Below are 17,508 nucleotides of genomic sequence, written 5' to 3'. Positions count from 1 at the left end.
GGGGGGGGGGGGGGGGGGGGGGCAAGAGGGAGGCCAGCGCTGAGTGCGAGCAGCACTGTTCACTGCCTCCCTCGCCCGGCCCCCAGCAACAAAAGAGCATCGCGTCCATGGAGAGCATCATGGACTCCCTGTGCAAGTCCGGGGGCCTGTTCGAGGTCACGGTCCCAGACTACAAGCAGCTCAAAGCTTGTCACAAGGAGGTCCGCCTGCTGAAGGAGCTCTGGGACATGATCGTCATGGTGAGGGGCGTGGCCGGCACCAGGTGTGAGCAGGGCAGGCCAGGGCCACGGGGACCCGGGGAGGGGCTGNGCACCTGTGGGCTTCCTCCTCTTCCCCCCCAACTCCCCCCGCCCCCAGCTCCCCTGTTTTCAGAGCTATGTTAGCTCTTCTCTCTCGTTCCCTGGAGCCACCTTCAGAATCTTGGTCAGGTCCTCCTCCCCTCCAACAGAACACCGCTATGCCTTTATACGGAACGGAATCTTCTCCGCCAGCTACTCTGGGGAGCGCTGCTCTCCCGGCCTGACTCAGGGTCCCCGTACAGCGGCACACTCTGTCTCTTCGTTTATTTTATTTCTCAGTAGATCATAGTGCGATGTTGAAGGTGTCTTGGTCCTGACCACACTGAGCCTGCGCTCTGGAGCCACAGCCTTTCCTAGATCCGCTCCTAACGAGAGGACAGATCAGAGCCTCTTGATACTTAGTTTGAGCCTCTTGATACTTAGTTTCCACACTGAGCTGAACTCCAGTCTCCTGGGTACGAAGGCCATTTCAGGACGCAGTCGGTAGAGTCAGAGAGGATACATGGCTACCCCTCCCCCTTGATAAACACCAGGCAGCCCCGACTAGAGAATAGAGCCTACATTTCCCAGGAGGGAACAGTAAGCATTTACAGCCAGAATATTTCAGGGGAAATTCTCCAGACCAAACTGGCCAGGACACTTTTAGGATAACAGGTTACAGAATAAGCTTAAGCCTACCAGAAAGAGCCACGGGTGTGATTAAGGTTTTGTGTCTTAGCAGATCTTTAAGGCAGGTGTCTTGGAAACACCCCCACCTCTTGTCCGGCCCTGGCCTCCCTGCCTCAAGCACCTGTGCCGATAATCTCATTTCTTCGATCCCAGCTACCCATCCATTTTCAGAAAAACCCCAAACTAAAGACCGCAGGCTCTGTGGTCTTCTGTCTTCACTGATGGTAGGGTTCCTCCTGGGGAAGACTCTGTGTCTTCAAGTTTCTTCCAATATGTTGTCATCAGTCAGTATAAACTAGGTTACTCTGCACCAACAAATAGCCCTTAAAGAAAGCTCTGTGTTGTTAACAGCAAAAGCATATTTCTCATTCATGCCAAGTCCACACACTGGGGCGGCTCATCGATCCAGGCTGCGAAGCCACATACGTGTCCGTGATTGCCGAGGCGACGGAACTCTGAGCTGAGCAGCGGCAACGATAGTGCTTCTGTCCCCCAAGTGCCAGCCATCATTCACGTGGTCGAAGCAAGTCAGGTGGTCCCACCGAGAAGTAGAGAGGCCTTTGGGGCACCTGGGTGGCTCAGTCGGTTAAGCGTCTGACTTTGGCTCAGGTCATGATCTTGCAGCTCGTGAGTTCGAGCCCCATATCCGGCTCTGTGCTGACAGCTCGGAGCCTGGAGCCTGGTTCCGATTCTGTGTCCCCCTCTCTCTCTGCCCCTCCCCCGCTTGCGCGTGCTGGCGCACTCTCTCTCCTTCAAAAATAAACATGAAAGGAAATTATTTTAAAGAAGTAGAGGAGCCTGGTCCCTGCTGAGAAGTAGCAGCGCCCACCACGGGATTCTGCCAAAAATCTATCTTAACCGCTGACTTCTAAGTTGTATCTGGGTTCTCCCCCCACCCCGTATCCGCCCACCTGACCACCCTCGCGATTCCCTGGGGAGCCACGGCTGGAAGGGAGCGTGGTCGTCTTCCCGAACCTTCGGCGAGCTGTCTCCACCTCAGGTGACCACCAGCATCGACAACTGGAAGACCACCAAGTGGAAAAACATTAACGTGGAGCAGATGGACATAGACTGTAAGAAGTTCGCCAAGGACGTGAGGTCCCTGGACAAGGAGATGAAAACGTGGGATGCCTTCGTGGGGCTGGACAACACGGTGAAGAACATGATCACGTGCCTGNGGGGTCTAAAGCAGTGCTCAGAAATGCCTGGGTGACGGCGAGAAGGAAGGAGAGGGGGTGTGGAAGGGGTTGAGGGCTGGGTGGCCCTGTGCCAGCACCCAGTTTTGTTACGAGAGCGGCAGTGCCTGAGACTCCGCCATGCTTGCTTCGAGCACAATAGTATTATTAACACAATAGCATTATTAACAACGTCAATGGGGTTGATCCCTGAGCAGGTGCGTTAGCCTCACTGGGGGCTTAAAACCGCAGAAGTGTCGTCTTTCATGGCCCCGTGGCTGGAAGTCTGAAGTCAGGGTGTGGGCAGGGGTCTCTCCCGCTCTGAAGGCTCCTGGGGACAGTCCTTCGCCACCTCTTCCAGCTTGTGGCCCCAGGCATTCCTCGGCTCGTGGCTGCGTCCCTCTTCCCGTCAGTCTCCATCTCTGTGACCCCATGGCTTTCTTGCACATTTCAAAGCCCCCTCCTCTCTCTCACAAGGACACCTGGGGAATCCACGATGCTCTCTTCTCATGATCCTTAACATCTACAAAGACCCTATTTCCCAATGAGGTTCTGTTCTGAGGTCCAGGTGGACGTGAACTTGGCAGAAACCCTTCAGACCACTCCAGGCGGGCTCTACCATTACACAGTTTTCCCGGGAGGAACGGCCCCGCCCAAGTCACGGAGCCCGTCAACGGCGGCACGGACCTTCCGTACGCTCCCCCTGCGGCTGGATTACTTGAGAACCCGCCCGTCTCCACAAGGGACAGGGATGTCGGTCCAGTGCAGACGACCTTACGCGGAACGTGCCTCTCTCCTCCCCCAGGTGAAATTTGAAATGTCAGATGAGACGACCCTGGCAGACCTACTGCAGCTAAACCTCCACAAGTATGAGGACGAGGTCCGGAACATCGTGGACAAAGCTGTGAAAGAGTCTGGGATGGAGAAGGTATTTTTTTTTTTTTTCCCAAAAGTGACGCGTGCTCTGTGCAGGGTGAGGCCAAAGCCAGCCCACCAGCCCACTGCCTACAAGCATCTCATTTCACGTGGGGTCCAGCAGTCACTTAATACAAAAAAGAACAAAGTTTGGTGGCCTTTCTCTTAACCAACCCTCCCCCCAAATATTTCCAGAATGTATTACTGAGAAAAGGGTCCCACCCCTCCCCACCCCCAGCTATGGCTCTGACTCCTGCGTGCGATGGCAGGCACAACTTAGCAATGCCCTGAGCTCTCTCCTCTCACAGGGCACCCTTGTTTGTGGCTTCAGAGGAGAGGCCGAAGGGGGCAAGGTGGGAGGGCTGGCCACCAGCTGGGGCGGCCCTAGGACACAGGGACACGGGGGGGGGATTCCTTCTGCAATTCAACTCTCTCTCCTCGCCTGTTTGGCGAGCGTGAGTTGTCACGCTTTGTCTTTCTTTGTTTGAGCTGTAACTCACGTACCATCCCACTCACCCGCCTGACACGTCGAGTTCAGTGGCTTCTGTCTATTCACAGGTGTGTGCAAGCACCGCGCGGTAGTTATTCAACGTTAGGACGTTTCCATCAACTCAAAAAGAAAGCCATACCCTCTAGAAATCCACTGCCCCCCCCATCTTCCCATGCCTCCTGTCCCTCTAAGCAACCATGAGCCCGCGGTCTGCCCCTACGGATTTGCCGTTTCCGACATCTTATGTACGTGGGGCCACACGGTGTATGGCCTTTTCCGTCTGGCTTCTCGCACGCGGCGCGATGCCTTCAAGGTCCAGCCACGTGGGAGCCTGTGTCCGAACTTCAGTCCCTCTCACGGCCGAATGACACGCCGATTATCTGTTCATTTCGCGTATCTGTCGATGGACACTTGGGCTGTTCCTCCCTTTGCCTGTTGGCACGAACATTTCGGTTTTCTCAAAGCAGGGCTTCGTGCTGTGTTCTAGAGAACTCCGGCTCCTCCTCAGCCCCTCCTGCCAGCCGCCGAGTGACCTAGCCTCCGTGTCCCCCGCCAGGTCCTGAAGGCCCTGGACAGCACCTGGTCCACCATGGAGTTCGAGCACGAGCCGCACCCGCGCACGGGCACCATGATGCTCAAGTCGGACGAGGCGCTGGTGGAGACGCTGGAAGACAACCAGGTGCAGCTGCAGAACCTGATGATGTCCAAGTACCTGTCCCACTTCCTGGAGGAGGTGATGAGTTGGCAGCAGAAGCTGTCCACGGCGGACTCGGTCATCTCCATCTGGTTCGAGGTCCAGAGAACCTGGAGCCACTTAGAGAGCATCTTCATTGGCTCCGAAGACATCCGCGCCCAGCTGCCCGAGGACTCCAGGCGCTTCGACGGCATTGACCTGCAGTTCAAGGTGAGCCCGGCCTGCCCCCTCCTCCTGGGCTTTTTCAGCAACGGCTCTGCTGGAGCAAACGCGGCTGTGGACACCCGGGGGGACTTTCTCTTCCCAGGCCCTGATGGAGGAGGCGGTGAAAACACCCAACGTGGTGGAGGCGACCAACAAGCCCGGCCTCTACGACAAACTTGAGAACCTGAAAAAGAGGTGGGTCCCCACGCCGGTCCAGGGGAGAGGCGTCCTGGCTGCAGGGACCTGAGCTGTCAGCCCGCCCCGCCTCCCCTCCCCACCAGCCCGGACAGGGCAAAATCTCCTTCCTGGGGGCTCATGCTCCCGCCACATGGTGCCACGCCAGCCACGCAGCATGTGTCTGGCCTCAGAGACACGCCCACAGCGAGTCAGGTCAGAAGGTCTGAATTAAACGGGCTGTGAGCACCGGACCGGGCATCTCTGGGGCCGTGGGTCCAGCGCGGACGGGAGGGGCCGCAGGAGGCCGTCCCTAGACTGGGCCTCACCGGCCTCGTCTCCTCCCCGCCCCTAGCCTGGCTGTGTGCGAAAAGGCCCTGGCGGAATATTTAGAGACCAAAAGACTGGCTTTCCCAAGGTTCTACTTTGTCTCCTCGGCTGACCTCCTGGACATTCTCTCCAATGGAAACGACCCCGTGGAGGTAGGCGGCTCCAGGCGACCCTGTGCTCGCCCCCCGCGGCAGCCCCGGACGGTTGGAGGCGGGTATGTGGATGTCAGCTCTGCAAGGTCATCCACGCCATAGACCCCTGGGGGCCTGTCCTGGACCTCCCCGCGCCTCGTTTTCCTCATCTGGAAAGTGGGTTAGATGCCAGGGGCTTGGGGAACCTCTGCTTCTCAGACAGACGCCCACTGGCGGGGTGGCCCCCTGGCTCATCCTAACAGACCCCAGGCCCCGAGAGCCAGGAGGAGACGTTTCCTTGAGCCCCTTCTGAACGAGAGAAGGGGTAACTAACTAAGCAGGTGAAGGAAATGACTATGTTTTATCTGAATCATAAAGTCACGTGATGCACAAGAAGGTCTGCACGGGGTGACCCTTGCACGGGGGACAGGCCTCGTCGAGGACGCGGAATCTTCCAGAACGGGCCTCTGTCTCTAAATGCCGGGTCCCGCCTCCGAGCCCTCCACCGGGCCCTTGCTTGGTCACGCGTGTCTGGTTATCACCGATCAGAGAAGGGGGGGAGAAGCGGGCCGCGTGCCCCCCACAGTCCCTGGTTCACAGGACCTGCATCTGTCCCATCCCGCCCCAGGTGAGCCGCCACCTGGCCAAGCTCTTCGACAGCCTGTGCAAGCTCAAGTTCCGCCTCGGTGACGACGGGAAACCTCTCAAAGTTGGCCTGGGCATGTACAGCAAGGAGGATGAGTACGTGGACTTCGACCAGGAATGTGACCTCTCGGGGCAGGTGAGTGCCGCGTGCACGTCCGCGGGGGATGGACGGCGGGGGCCTCGGAGGGGGGCCGTGGGCACGGCCACCGGCCGTGACGGTCCTTCTCTCGAATACATGCTTCACTGGCTTCCTTACATCGCTTGCAGCGCAGCCTCCCCTGCACAGCCTGAGGCGCATCTTGAGGGAAAACAGCAAGGAGAGGAGGGGCGGGGAGGGGAGAGCTTTACTGACGGCGGTCAGCTGATCGAGGGCTGGGGGGCCGCCCGGAGGGGCCCAGAACAGCCTGCTCTGGGTCTTGGCCTGACCAGANGCCCTCCCAGCCTCGGGCGGCCCCGTCCCTCTCCAGCCTCCCCAAGAGGCCGCCTCCCGACGACAGCAAACGTCCGGCAGCCCCTTGTCCCTCCCCCATCTCATTCCCCAACTCAGCAACCAAATCGATTTTGACATCATCCCAAACGAAAGAGATAAACGCAGAGATAAATCAGCTGGGGGAGGAGAGAGGAAAATCTCAGGGGCGCCTGGGGGGCTCTGTCGGTTAAGCATCTGACTTTAGCTCGTCAGGATCTCACAGCTCATGAGTTCGAGTCCCGCGTCGNACGGCGTGTTCAGACCCACTCCCCTCCCCCCATTAGCTGCTTACAGACACGGCCACCGGCTGCAGCAAGGTCGGCCTGCACTGTCTTTAGTCTAAAAGAAAAAGCAACCCCGATTGTCCTGTTTGGGTCCCCCCTCCCCCACGCCCCCAGCAGTGGCTGCTCCAGGGTTTGTATTTCCAAATACAAGGAACCCTTGTCTGCAAGTTTGTCCCACGGGACTGTCTGGGACCCTGACACACCGGCGACTCCAGGACAGAGGCCGTGTCTCCTGACATCAGCAGCACCCCTGGCTCAGACGCAGCCTGTCTTCTCTTCTAGAATTTTCTCTGGATCCCCTCCCCTGTCTGCCTGGAGGCCGGGTGCACGTATGAGCGCCCAGGCCCGTGCAAACAAGCCCACTGACCGGGCTTCCCAAGTGTACTTTATTTAAGTGGGTCATCCTTCCTGCCCTACAAAATCCTTGACTTCTTTTTTGATGTTTTATTTATTTCTTATAATTTTATTTTTTTTTAATTTTTTTAAATATTTTCTTTATTTCTAGGAGAGAGAGAGAGAGAGACAGTGTGAGCAGGGGAGGGTCAGAGAGAGAGGGAGACACGGAATCTGAAACAGGCTCCAGGCTGTGAGCTGTCAGCACAGAGCCTGACGTGGGGCTCGAACCCACACACCGTGAGCTCATGACCTGAGCCGAAGTCGGTCGCTCAACCGACGGAGCCATCCAGGAGCCCCAGACCTTGACTTTTCTACTTCTGGAGTGATGATGATGACAAATGGTGCATTTTTTTTTTTTTTTAATGACAAAGCAAGTGATTGAGCTAGGTGAGCTCCGGGCCCGTTGGGTCAGTGTGGCTCCCGTCCCCAGGTGGAAGTCTGGCTTAACCGCGTGCTCGACCGAATGTGTGCCACCCTCCGACACGAGATTCCGGAAGCCGTGGTGACGTATGAGGAGAAGCCGAGGGAGCAGTGGATCTTTGATTACCCGGCCCAGGTCTGAGTCTCGGGCAGGGCAATGTGGGGGGGGGAGGGGGGTGCTACGTTCACCTGCCCCTAGGTCAGTCCAACCGGGAACAGCCCACCTGGCCAGTAGGGACTGTTTGACCAGAAGTCACGCTCACGGCGCCACCGTCTGTTTTCAGATTGCGCTCACGTGCACGCAGATCTGGTGGGCCACCGAGGTGGGCCTGGCGTTCGCGAGGCTGGAGGAAGGCTATGAAAACGCCATCAAAGATTACAACAAGAAGCAGGTACATGATCCCACGGGTCCGTCCGAAACTCCGCCAGGGGATTCCCAGAAGCATCCGCTCTGAGGCTGTGCCCTCGCGAGACTGCCCTTTCTGTCGGTGGGTCAAAAGCGCAACCCCCAGTGGTTCTGCCCAAAGGTAACCACTTTAGAAATACACAACGTTAGGGGCGCCTGGGGGGCTCGGCCAGTTAAGCGCCCGACTTTGGCTCAAGTCATGAGCTCACGGTTCGTGGGTTCGAGCCCCGCGTCAGGCTCTGTGCTGACAGCTCGGAGCCTGGAGCCTGTTTCAGATTCTGTGTCTCCCTCTCTCTCTGACTCTCCCCTGCTCCCACTGTCTGTCTGTCTGTCTGTCTGTCTCTCTCTCTCAGGAATAAATAAAACATTTTAATTTTTTTTAAAAAAAAGAAAGAAAGAAAGAAGTTAGGGGCACCTGGATGGCCCAGTCTCTGAAGCGTCTGACTTCAGCTCAGGTCATGATCTCACAGTTCGATCCGGCTCTGTGCTGACAGCTAGCTCAACCTGGAGCCTGTTTCAGATTGTGTCTCCCTCTCTCTCTGACCCTCCCGTACTCATGCTTGTGCCCTCTCCCTCAAGAATGAATAAATGTTAAAAAAAAAAAAAGTTATTAGAAATACATAACTTTAATTTTTTTGTCTAGAAATCATCAAATGCTACCATGAGTCTTTTTAAAAAAAAAGATTCTTGGTTAGGGCACATGGGGGGCTCAGTCGGTTAACCATCCAACTCTTGGTTTCAATTCAGGTCACAATCTCAGGGTTTGGGAGTTCAAGCCCCGAGTCGGGCTCTGCTCTGACAGTGCAGAGCTTGCTTGGGATTCATTCTCTCTCCCTCCCTCTCTCTCTCTCTCTCCACCCCCCCCTTCACTCTAAATAAATGAATAAGCATTTTAAAATACTCTTGGTTAGGAATTTAGAAAGTAAAGATAATTTTTTACATAAAAGGGAGAAAAGCTGTAATCCCACCACCTCAATAAGCCACCTGTCTATACGCACATGTAGATGTCTAATCTTTCCACGGGCATGTGATTGACTTACACATGAATAATACACAAATTATCTGCACGGCTTCAAAACTCCCCGTTTTCACTGAATACCCACCATCTCCCCATAGTGTTAGATTTTTCTCGTGCTACAAGGCTCGGCGGCATTCCATCGGGCTGCCCCGCTTACCTCGCCCCCCCCCCACCACCGTTGGGGGATATTAAGAACTTTGTGCTTCATTTTTGTAAACAAGAGCATGATGGTCTTCCCTTCCCAGCCGTGAGCTCCCGGGGGGCCCTCGCAGCCGGGCTGGGGCAGGGGGGAGGGCGGCGGGGACGGTGCCCCCGCAGCACATGGAGGCCCAGCCCAGGTGCCTCCCCTCCTGCAGATCAGCCAGCTGAACGCCCTCATCACCCTGCTCATTGGAAACCTCAGCGCCGGCGACAGGATGAAGATCATGACCATCTGCACCATCGACGTGCACGCCCGGGACGTGGTGGCCAAGATGATCACGGCCAAGGCACGGGCGCTTGGGGAAGGGTCCGGTGTTGGGGACTCCAGCCCCCTGTTAATGCCTTTTCCTGGGGAGGCGACTCTATTCCTGGCAGCAGCCACCTCCCCTGCCCCCCTCCTCACCCCGTCCCTCCCTGAGACTCACCCCTGGTGAGCAGTCAGGTGAGCAGTCCGGGGGGAGGGGCTCGCTCGCTCGTCAGCAGGATCCGGCTGCGGAGGAGCCTGGAGGAGGGATGGGGGGGCCTCCCTGGGTCGCCGTGGCCCCCACGCCCCCCCCTCCCCTGCAGGTGGAGAGCTCCCAGGCCTTCACCTGGCAGTCGCAGCTCCGGCATCGCTGGGATGAGGAGAAGCAGCACTGCTTTGCCAACATCTGCGACGCCCAGATCCAGTACTCGTACGAGTACCTGGGTAACACGCCGCGGCTGGTCATCACCCCGCTCACGGACAGGTGAGGGCTGCGAAGCTCCGCGCCTCCCAAGGAGCCCAGGAAAGGAACCCACTTGCTTTCTGCAGTCCCTTCCCCGTGCTTCCCCGCGCTTCCCCGCGCTGTCAGACCCAAACGTCCCCCGGCGCCGAGGCTGACGGAGCCAGGCACCTGGGTCGGGGAGGCCTGGGTTCAGGCTATGTCCCACCGTCTGGTGGGCACCCAGCCTTGGGCGCCGTGTTCCCCGATCGCTTTGACACTAGCTGTGTGGTCTTAGGGGAGTTGCTGAGCCTCTCTGGGGGCCTGCAAAGTGGGGGTGCCATTTGATGAAGGAGTTTGTGGAAGAACAAGCGATTTAATGAGACCAAGCACTCCGACTGACCCGGGGGTGCTCAGAGCGAGCCCTCCAAGGTAGCGAGGGGACTGTCACTGACTGTCCCTGGTTTACACGGATGCTCAGCAGGCGCAGCGCCCGTGCCGTGTCTGCCCCAGGGCGGTGCTTGTTCCCAGGCCGAGGTCTAGGCTCCCTGGCGCCCCGCGGCTGCGCCGTGAGCGTGAGCTGACCACACAGCGGCAGGAAGGGGGCGGCCGTGGGGTCCCCGCACTCGGGGTGACCAGGGGTCCCTTACAGATGCTACATAACCTTGACGCAGTCCCTGCACCTGATCATGGGCGGGGCCCCCGCTGGCCCTGCCGGGACGGGCAAGACGGAGACGACCAAGGATCTGGGCAGGGCGCTGGGCACCATGGTGTACGTCTTCAACTGCTCGGAGCAGATGGACTACAAGGTGCGCTCCCAGAGGCCCCGTGGGGACCGCAGGGCCACATCCTCCGTGCCCCAAGCACGTCCTAGACGTCTGGACGCCGCAGGCCGAGCGGGGGGAGGAGAGGCCCCGGGTTTCCGGGTTTCCGGAGGCTCTGCGCCCAGCAGTCGGGCTCAGCGGGGAAGCCGGGGCCTCGTGGGTGTGGCCAGTGTCTGCAGGAGGCTCCCAGGGTCAATACTCCCAGCCCCGAATGTCCTCACCCGCCCTTGGGGTAAGCTCCTCCCAGCCTCCCCCGCCCCCCAGGGCTCATCCAGCCTGGGGCTTCTGGGTAAAAGCAAGTCCAGGCAGGCCGGGGAGGCAAGGTGGTCCCTGGAGATGGCGCAGAACAGTGTCCAGGCCCTGGAGAGAGCACACCCGCCTGCCCGGAGGCCCCGGAGAGCAGGGGGCTGGGGGAGGGCCTGAGGCCGGGAGCCCAGGCCTGTGGGGGCCTCCCCTCCCCTCCCCACCCGCATGTGAGCCCCAGGGTCCAACCCTCCCGAGGCTGAGGTGGGGCCGGCCGCCCCTTCTCACCGGCAAGGCCGCGGTCCACGCCAGCCTCTGGAGCCCAGAGAAGTAAAACCTGAGCCCGGACGCCCCAGGAGTGCAACACTCCCCTGGGCTCTGCAGAAACACGGAAGACCCCCGATCACCCAGCTGAGGACTGGGGCGGCACAAACGTCTAGAAGAAAATCCGACACCCACGCCCCACCAGCCCCTCCGAGAGAAGCCCCCTCCCTTGTGTGCAAGAAGAACATTGCAAGGGCTGTGTTTTATACAAATGCACTTGTCGGAGCCATCCAGCTGGGGGGGCTTCCCCCCTTTACGGGGGACGGATGGGCCCTTCCTGGAAGNCGGGGGGGGGGGGGGGGTGTTCCTGGCCGGACGGGCCCGGCCCTCTACGTGTCTTCCCTCCCCCAGGGCCCCCTTCTCCCATCTCACCCCCTCTAGTCCTGCGGCAACATCTACAAGGGCCTGGCCCAGACCGGAGCCTGGGGCTGCTTCGACGAGTTTAACCGCATCTCGGTGGAGGTCCTGTCGGTGATCGCTGTGCAGGTAGGGCCCCCGGGGGTCTGCGGGGCTTCGTGCGCGTGCGGCGAGGGGTCTGTGGCACGCAGCCGGGAGGTCTCCCCCGGGCTGTCCTGCAGGGGCCCGGGGTCCAGGCAGGCACACAGAGCGGAACCTGTGTAGGCCGACGAATCCTGCTTGGAGGACGGGACAGAGCTCCTCGTGACAGGTGTCAGCGAGGGATGTGACGGCGGTGCTGGGGGGGGGTTAGGGGGAGGAGATGTGCCCGTGTGCTTGGGGACTGCACCACGGGGACGCCTGGACCAGGTGGGGACAGGATGCTCAGGTGGGTGGCAGTGTGTTTGGGGGAGTGAAGGGATGTCCGGTGATGCGATGCGCGCGGGTGGGGAGAACCCCAGGGCTCTGTCGGGGGAACTAAGGCCAAGCTGGGGTCCAGAATCAACTCTGCATATTCCAGAAGGCCCGGGAGGTCAGGCTATGGCTGACACAGAGACCCTTCCCCCNAGAACGTTTTCTGACCCCTGACTCGAATGCACCAGCGGGAACTTCCCCGGTGCTAGCGGGGAGGGGGAGCCCTTGTGGAGGGGAGCCCTGCTCTGCCAGCCCGCCAGGGAGGAAAGGCCCAGACTGAGGGCAGGAACTTTGCTGGGAAGACGGAGACTGAACACAAGACGGTTTTAACCATGATTGTGGGGCGCCCTCCAGTGGTGTCGTGCGGCCTTGCAGCTGCTCTGCAGGCTTGGAAGAGCAAACACAGCTAATGACCCCTGAAGTCTGGATTTCGCCCAGGGCCGGCTTTCTTAAAGACTGTCTGACACAGAGGTGACTCCTGATCAGTGTCCCACGCAGCACTGCCAGAGCAGGAACGGGACACACGGAGCGGCCGGGGGGTGAACCCCACTCAGCAGCAGTGCGGAACAAACTCTCACTGATGCAGCTTCGCCCTTCATGGGGTGTCCCCGGCATTGTGCTGGGTGACGTCACATGCTGCATGGACACACACACACACACACACACACACACACCCGGCATTCTGCCGGGAGGCGTCACATTACACGCTGCAGGATCCCACACAACAGCATTCATGAAATGGCAGAATTACAGGAATGGGAAGCAGGGGGCCAAGGAGAAGGCGGGGCCCGGGGAAGGGGGGCTATGGCTATAGAAGGGCACGTGAGGGGTCCTCGTGGTGACAGCAGTGTCCCTTGTCTTGACTGTGGGGGTCCTGGTGGATTCTGCACTGCTGTTGTGCCAGATGTTACCACTAGGGGCGCTGTGTAGATCACTCAGGGGCACCAGGCATGTCTTCGGCCTTGTTTCTTAAAACCCCCGCATGCGTCTACACTGTCAAAATTAAGTTTTGTTAAAAAGAGAGAGAGGGGCGCCTGAGTGGCTCAGTCGGTTAAGCCTCCAACTCTTGATTTCTTCTCAGGTCATGATTTTGGGGTTCGTGGGGTGGAGCTCCATTGTGAAGCTCTGTGCTGACAGCGCAGAGCCTGTTTGGGATTATCTCCCCTGCTCTCTTTCTCTCAAAATAAGTAAATAAACTTAAATAATAAATTTAAAAAAGTGAGAAGAGGGGGCACCTGGGTGGCTCAGTCGGTTAAGCGTCTCATTCTTGATTTCGGCTCAGGTCATGGTCCCAGGGTCATGAGATTGAGGTCTGAACCTGGCTCTGCACTGGGCATGGCGCCTTCTTAAGATTCTCTCTCGCCCCCCGCTGCACCTCCCCCCTCCAAAAAGAGAGAGAGAGAGAGAGAGACCAGGAGTGTCCTCTGCAAACTCACAACCACACACTGTAACATAGATGGAGATCCAGCCGGTGGTGGAAGCTGGTCACTCCCACACTGACGTGTGTGTGCCAACTGTTTAGGTAAAATGCGTCCAAGATGCAATTCGGGCCAAGAAGAAAACTTTCAGTTTCCTGGGAGAGATGATCCGTCTCATCCCCACCGTGGGCCTGTTCATCACCATGAACCCTGGCTACGCTGGGCGCACCGAGTTGCCCGAGAACTTGAAAGCCTTGTTCAGGTGCGCGGGCAGAGGGGGTGGAGGGGAAGCTAGTCCGGAGCAAGCTGGGAGCGAGGGGAGGCCGGGGACACGAGGCTCTGGAGTCGGGGGGTCTAGCAGGCAGGGCCCCCTCAGAAAGTGGACGGCGGTCTTCCTGCTCTGCCTGCCTGGGGCCGCAGGGCACGTGCCCATCGATGGAAGGCGGGGTTCAGAGGAGAGTCAGGAGAACAGGTGTAGGGCTGTGCTGCGTGCGGAGCACAGGAGGAACCGGACAGGGGAGGGGGGATGCTGGGAGCCCACCCCCCCCAGCCCCAAACCCTGATGCTGTGGGGCCTCCCGCAGGGGACTGTGCCGAGGGCCGATGGGGCACGGAGTTGGGGAGGAACAGGGGAGGCGCTGGAGGCAGACCCGGCCCACCCGCCCATCTCCCCCAGGCCCTGTGCCATGGTTGTCCCCGACTTTGAACTGATATGCGAGATCATGCTGGTGGCCGAGGGCTTTCTGGAAGCCCGCCTGCTGGCCAGGAAGTTCATCACGCTCTATACCTTGTGCAGAGAGCTCCTGTCGAAGCAGGTGTGCGCTGGGGCCCTTCCAGGGGAGGGTGTCTTCCAGGCCGGCCTGGGGAAGCTTCTAGGGCCCCCAGCCCGAGCAGGAAGGGNGCCCCCCCTCCCCTCCCCTCCCCTCCCCTCCCTAGGATCACTATGACTGGGGCCTGCGAGCCATCAAGTCTGTGCTGGTGGTGGCCGGCTCCCTGAAGAGGGGCGACCCCAGCCGGGCAGAGGACCAGGTGCTCATGAGGGCGCTGAGAGACTTCAACATCCCCAAGATCGTGACTGACGACCTGCCCGTTTTCATGGGGCTGATCGGGGACCTCTTCCCTGCCCTGGACGTGCCTCGCAAACGGGACCTGAATTTTGAAAAGGTAGGTACTGCTGGGCCCTCGGGTCCAGCCAGGAAGGAGTGGGGTGTCAGACTGGCAACTCAAGGACAGGCGCGACAGTGGGGCACGCGCCGTGCGGGGCAGCTGGCCGTGCCCACGGAACAGCCCCCTCTGGAGCCACAAACCACCTTCCAGCCGCTCCGCTCTCTTTCAGTGCTGGGGGCGGGGTCTCCTGCTGGGGTGNCTCAGCTGGGGGTGGGGCCTCCAGCTGGGGGCGTGGTCTCTGCTGGGGGCGTGGTCTCCAGGGGAACCGGAGGGGGCTTTGGGCCAGTCCCTCCCCGGCCCAGATGCTTGAGTCACCAGCAGAACGAGCAAGCGAATACAGCCACGCCAGGGGTCTCCGTCCCTTCTCAGTACCTCCCGCCGGGCAGGAAGCCCCCCCCTGCAAAGACTGCCTGGCCCCCGCGGCCTGCGCCCCGCACCCAGCGCCCCGTCCCATGCGCATCTCCCCAGATCATCAAGCAGAGCATCGTGGAGCTCAAGCTGCAGGCGGAAGACAGCTTCGTGCTGAAGGTCGTACAGCTAGAGGAGCTGCTCCAAGTGCGGCACTCGGTGTTCGTCATCGGCAACGCGGGCAGCGGCAAATCACAGGCACGCCGGGCTCTCGCGCCTCCCTGCACCCTCCGTCCACCCTGCTGGCCCCGCAGGGCTCCCGCACAGCGGTGGCGGGTCACCCGGGGCGGGGCGGGAAGCAGCCCTTCTCCTGGGCTCTCCTCTCTACCTGCTCCCTCCCCCTAGACACCAGCTCCCTGGCCCTCTGGCCAGCGCCCCATCCCCACCCTCCTNAATCCCCTGCCATTATCCGGGCATAGGGAGAAGCAGAGGGTGGTGGCCAGTCTTAGTAACATCGATAACTGGAAGATTCCAAGCCAGCCAAGTGTTCAGCTGGACACCCCAGCGTGCTATTAACTCAAGATTGTTTCCGAAGTAATAACACAGGGGGGGTTCACTCACAGCAAGTTATTTTTAAAAAGGAAGAAACTGTAGGAACCCAGGCTTCCAAAAGGAACATATACATATGTATGCATTTTTTAACGCTCACTCATTTTTGAGAGAGAGAGAGGGAGGGAGGGACAGAGAGGGGACGGAGGGTCAGAAGCAGGCTCTGTGCTGACAGCAGACGGGGGCGGGGCTGGAACCCACGAACCGTGAAGCGGACGCTCGACTGACTGAGCCCCCAGGTGCCCCGCACGGGTGCATTTTTATGTCGTACACGCACATCCGTACATACAAACCGCCTTCAAATGTCCTTAAACACCCTTTTCTCTGGGCGAAGGATTTATGGGTAGTTTTCTTGCCTTAAGGTTTTTTCCATGAGCAGGTACTGCCTTTTATCATCAGGAAACTGCTGAATTTTTCCTGATTTTAGCCTGGTCTCCAGGCACGCGGCGCTCTGCTCCCCACAGACAGCAGCGCCTGCGGCCCCCACCCAGGGCACTGGCCTCGGTCACTGTCTGGGGGACGCACACTCACCCGCGTGTCAGCAAAGCACAACAGACCCGTGGCCGGAGCTCCGCGTGGGGCTGGTAAAAGGCCCTCACAGCCCTCGTGGAGGGCACTNGGCCCCGCTCACCCCAGCCCTACTCACCCACCCCAGCCCTGCTCACTCACCCTAACCCTGCTCATGCCAGCCCTGCTTATTATAGCAGTTCTGTTCACACTAGCCCTGTTCACGTCAGCCCTGGTCATTCACACCAGCCCTGCTCACACTAGTCTATTCACACCAGCCCTGATCTCTCACACCAACCTGTTCACTCACACCAGCCCTGCTCACCCCAGCCCTGCTTACCCACAGGCCTTTTCTCCACTATAATGCGGGACCTGGCCAACGTAACTCATGATGGCCCCAAGTGGATCGTCCTGGATGGGGACATAGACCCTATGTGGATAGAATCTCTCAACACCGTTATGGATGACAACAAGGTTCAAGGGGCTCCTGGATTCCAGAGCTGATCCTCAAAGCCATGGCGATGGCCCAGAGGGGGACAGGGGGCTTATGGGAAGTGCCACACATCACCACCACTGCACACAACAGATAGAACCTTCCATAGATGGGCACCAGGGGAGTAAGGGTCTGGAACTCTGCGTAAGAAGTTGTGAACTAGGGAAAGTCCCATGTCACAGATGCGCCCTATGACACAGCCCCATGTGCACCCCACCTTAGATATTGGGGCAGCAGGCGGGGCGACGGGTGCTGATATGGAAAACTTTCTTGCCTAATTGGCGTGTGACATAACATGGCAGGGCATCTAATATCCTAGAAGATAGGCACAGAATTCAGAATGCTCTAGAAGCAGCTGAAGATGATGACTCCCACTCAGGTGGAACAGGGAGCTCCAGAATTCCCAGGGAAGGGGCGGGATCGTGGTTTCCAAAAGCCATTGTAATATCACAGTGACGCCGTACACAGGGCGCACCTCGGGGAGCCCCCGTGCTGTGTGGGGCGGGACAGGCGTCCGGGGTGCGGAGGGAGGCTGGCGGCGGGCACGGGTGCATGGGGCCTCTTGTTCTGGGACGCCTCCGTGTGGCGAACCGTCGGGGCGATGGCGCGTCTCCCACCGCGCGCCCACAGGCCTGACCCCCTTCCCAGGTCCTCACCCTGGCCAGCAATGAGCGGATCCCCCTGAACCGCACCATGAGGCTGGTGTTCGAGATCAGCCACCTGAGGACGGCCACCCCGGCCACCGTCTCCAGAGCCGGCATCCTGTACATCAACCCTGCGGATCTGGGGTGGAACCCGTGAGTGGGGCTTGCGCTGTCCCATCCCAAACTGGCAGAGGGAAATGAGGCTGGTGGGTTTCCGAGTTGCCCGTGTGCACGCATTCATTCCACACACACTGAGCGCAGGGCTCTCCCCAGGCAGCACGGAGGATGAGGGCCGCCATGCAAATTCGGGGTGCAGCGCACAGTGACTAGCACACGACCCCGTGCGCCAGGATCCCTCCTCTAAGAGGAGGTGAAGTTTGGGCCGATGCCTGGCGGGAGAGGGAATTTTCCAGGCGGACAGAAAGTGCAGGGAGCTCACCAGGTGAGAACCAGGCTTGACAGGGGCAGGGCGGGGAGGGACAGGCTAGAACGGGAGGCTCCTGGGTCCAGGAGCAGGAA

At 59.5% G+C, this 17,508-nt stretch overlaps 1 protein-coding gene across 1 annotated transcript in view; it reads left to right on the top strand.

The window, feature by feature from the left end:
- DNAH17 (dynein axonemal heavy chain 17) overlaps positions 1 to 17,508 on the top strand; it is a 95,911-nt gene that overhangs the window by 36,940 nt on the left and 41,463 nt on the right. Inside the window, exons 24-42 of the mRNA XM_077756334.1 lie at positions 87 to 239; positions 1,969 to 2,161; positions 2,893 to 3,071; positions 4,105 to 4,452; positions 4,550 to 4,641; positions 4,976 to 5,102; positions 5,710 to 5,862; positions 7,306 to 7,431; positions 7,580 to 7,687; positions 9,076 to 9,207; positions 9,488 to 9,648; positions 10,256 to 10,412; positions 11,376 to 11,480; positions 13,327 to 13,484; positions 13,898 to 14,036; positions 14,158 to 14,385; positions 14,857 to 14,994; positions 16,183 to 16,326; positions 16,994 to 17,142. Coding sequence (XP_077612460.1) covers positions 87 to 239; positions 1,969 to 2,161; positions 2,893 to 3,071; positions 4,105 to 4,452; positions 4,550 to 4,641; positions 4,976 to 5,102; positions 5,710 to 5,862; positions 7,306 to 7,431; positions 7,580 to 7,687; positions 9,076 to 9,207; positions 9,488 to 9,648; positions 10,256 to 10,412; positions 11,376 to 11,480; positions 13,327 to 13,484; positions 13,898 to 14,036; positions 14,158 to 14,385; positions 14,857 to 14,994; positions 16,183 to 16,326; positions 16,994 to 17,142 — 2,990 coding nt within the window. The remainder of the gene's footprint in view (positions 1 to 86; positions 240 to 1,968; positions 2,162 to 2,892; positions 3,072 to 4,104; positions 4,453 to 4,549; positions 4,642 to 4,975; positions 5,103 to 5,709; positions 5,863 to 7,305; positions 7,432 to 7,579; positions 7,688 to 9,075; positions 9,208 to 9,487; positions 9,649 to 10,255; positions 10,413 to 11,375; positions 11,481 to 13,326; positions 13,485 to 13,897; positions 14,037 to 14,157; positions 14,386 to 14,856; positions 14,995 to 16,182; positions 16,327 to 16,993; positions 17,143 to 17,508) is intronic.

Source organism: Crocuta crocuta, unplaced genomic scaffold (genome assembly GCF_008692635.1).
Source record: "Crocuta crocuta isolate KB4526 unplaced genomic scaffold, BGI_CrCroc_1.0 scaffold50, whole genome shotgun sequence".
Taxonomy (NCBI): domain Eukaryota; kingdom Metazoa; phylum Chordata; class Mammalia; order Carnivora; family Hyaenidae; genus Crocuta; species Crocuta crocuta.
This window is presented reverse-complemented; position numbering and strand designations above follow the sequence as displayed.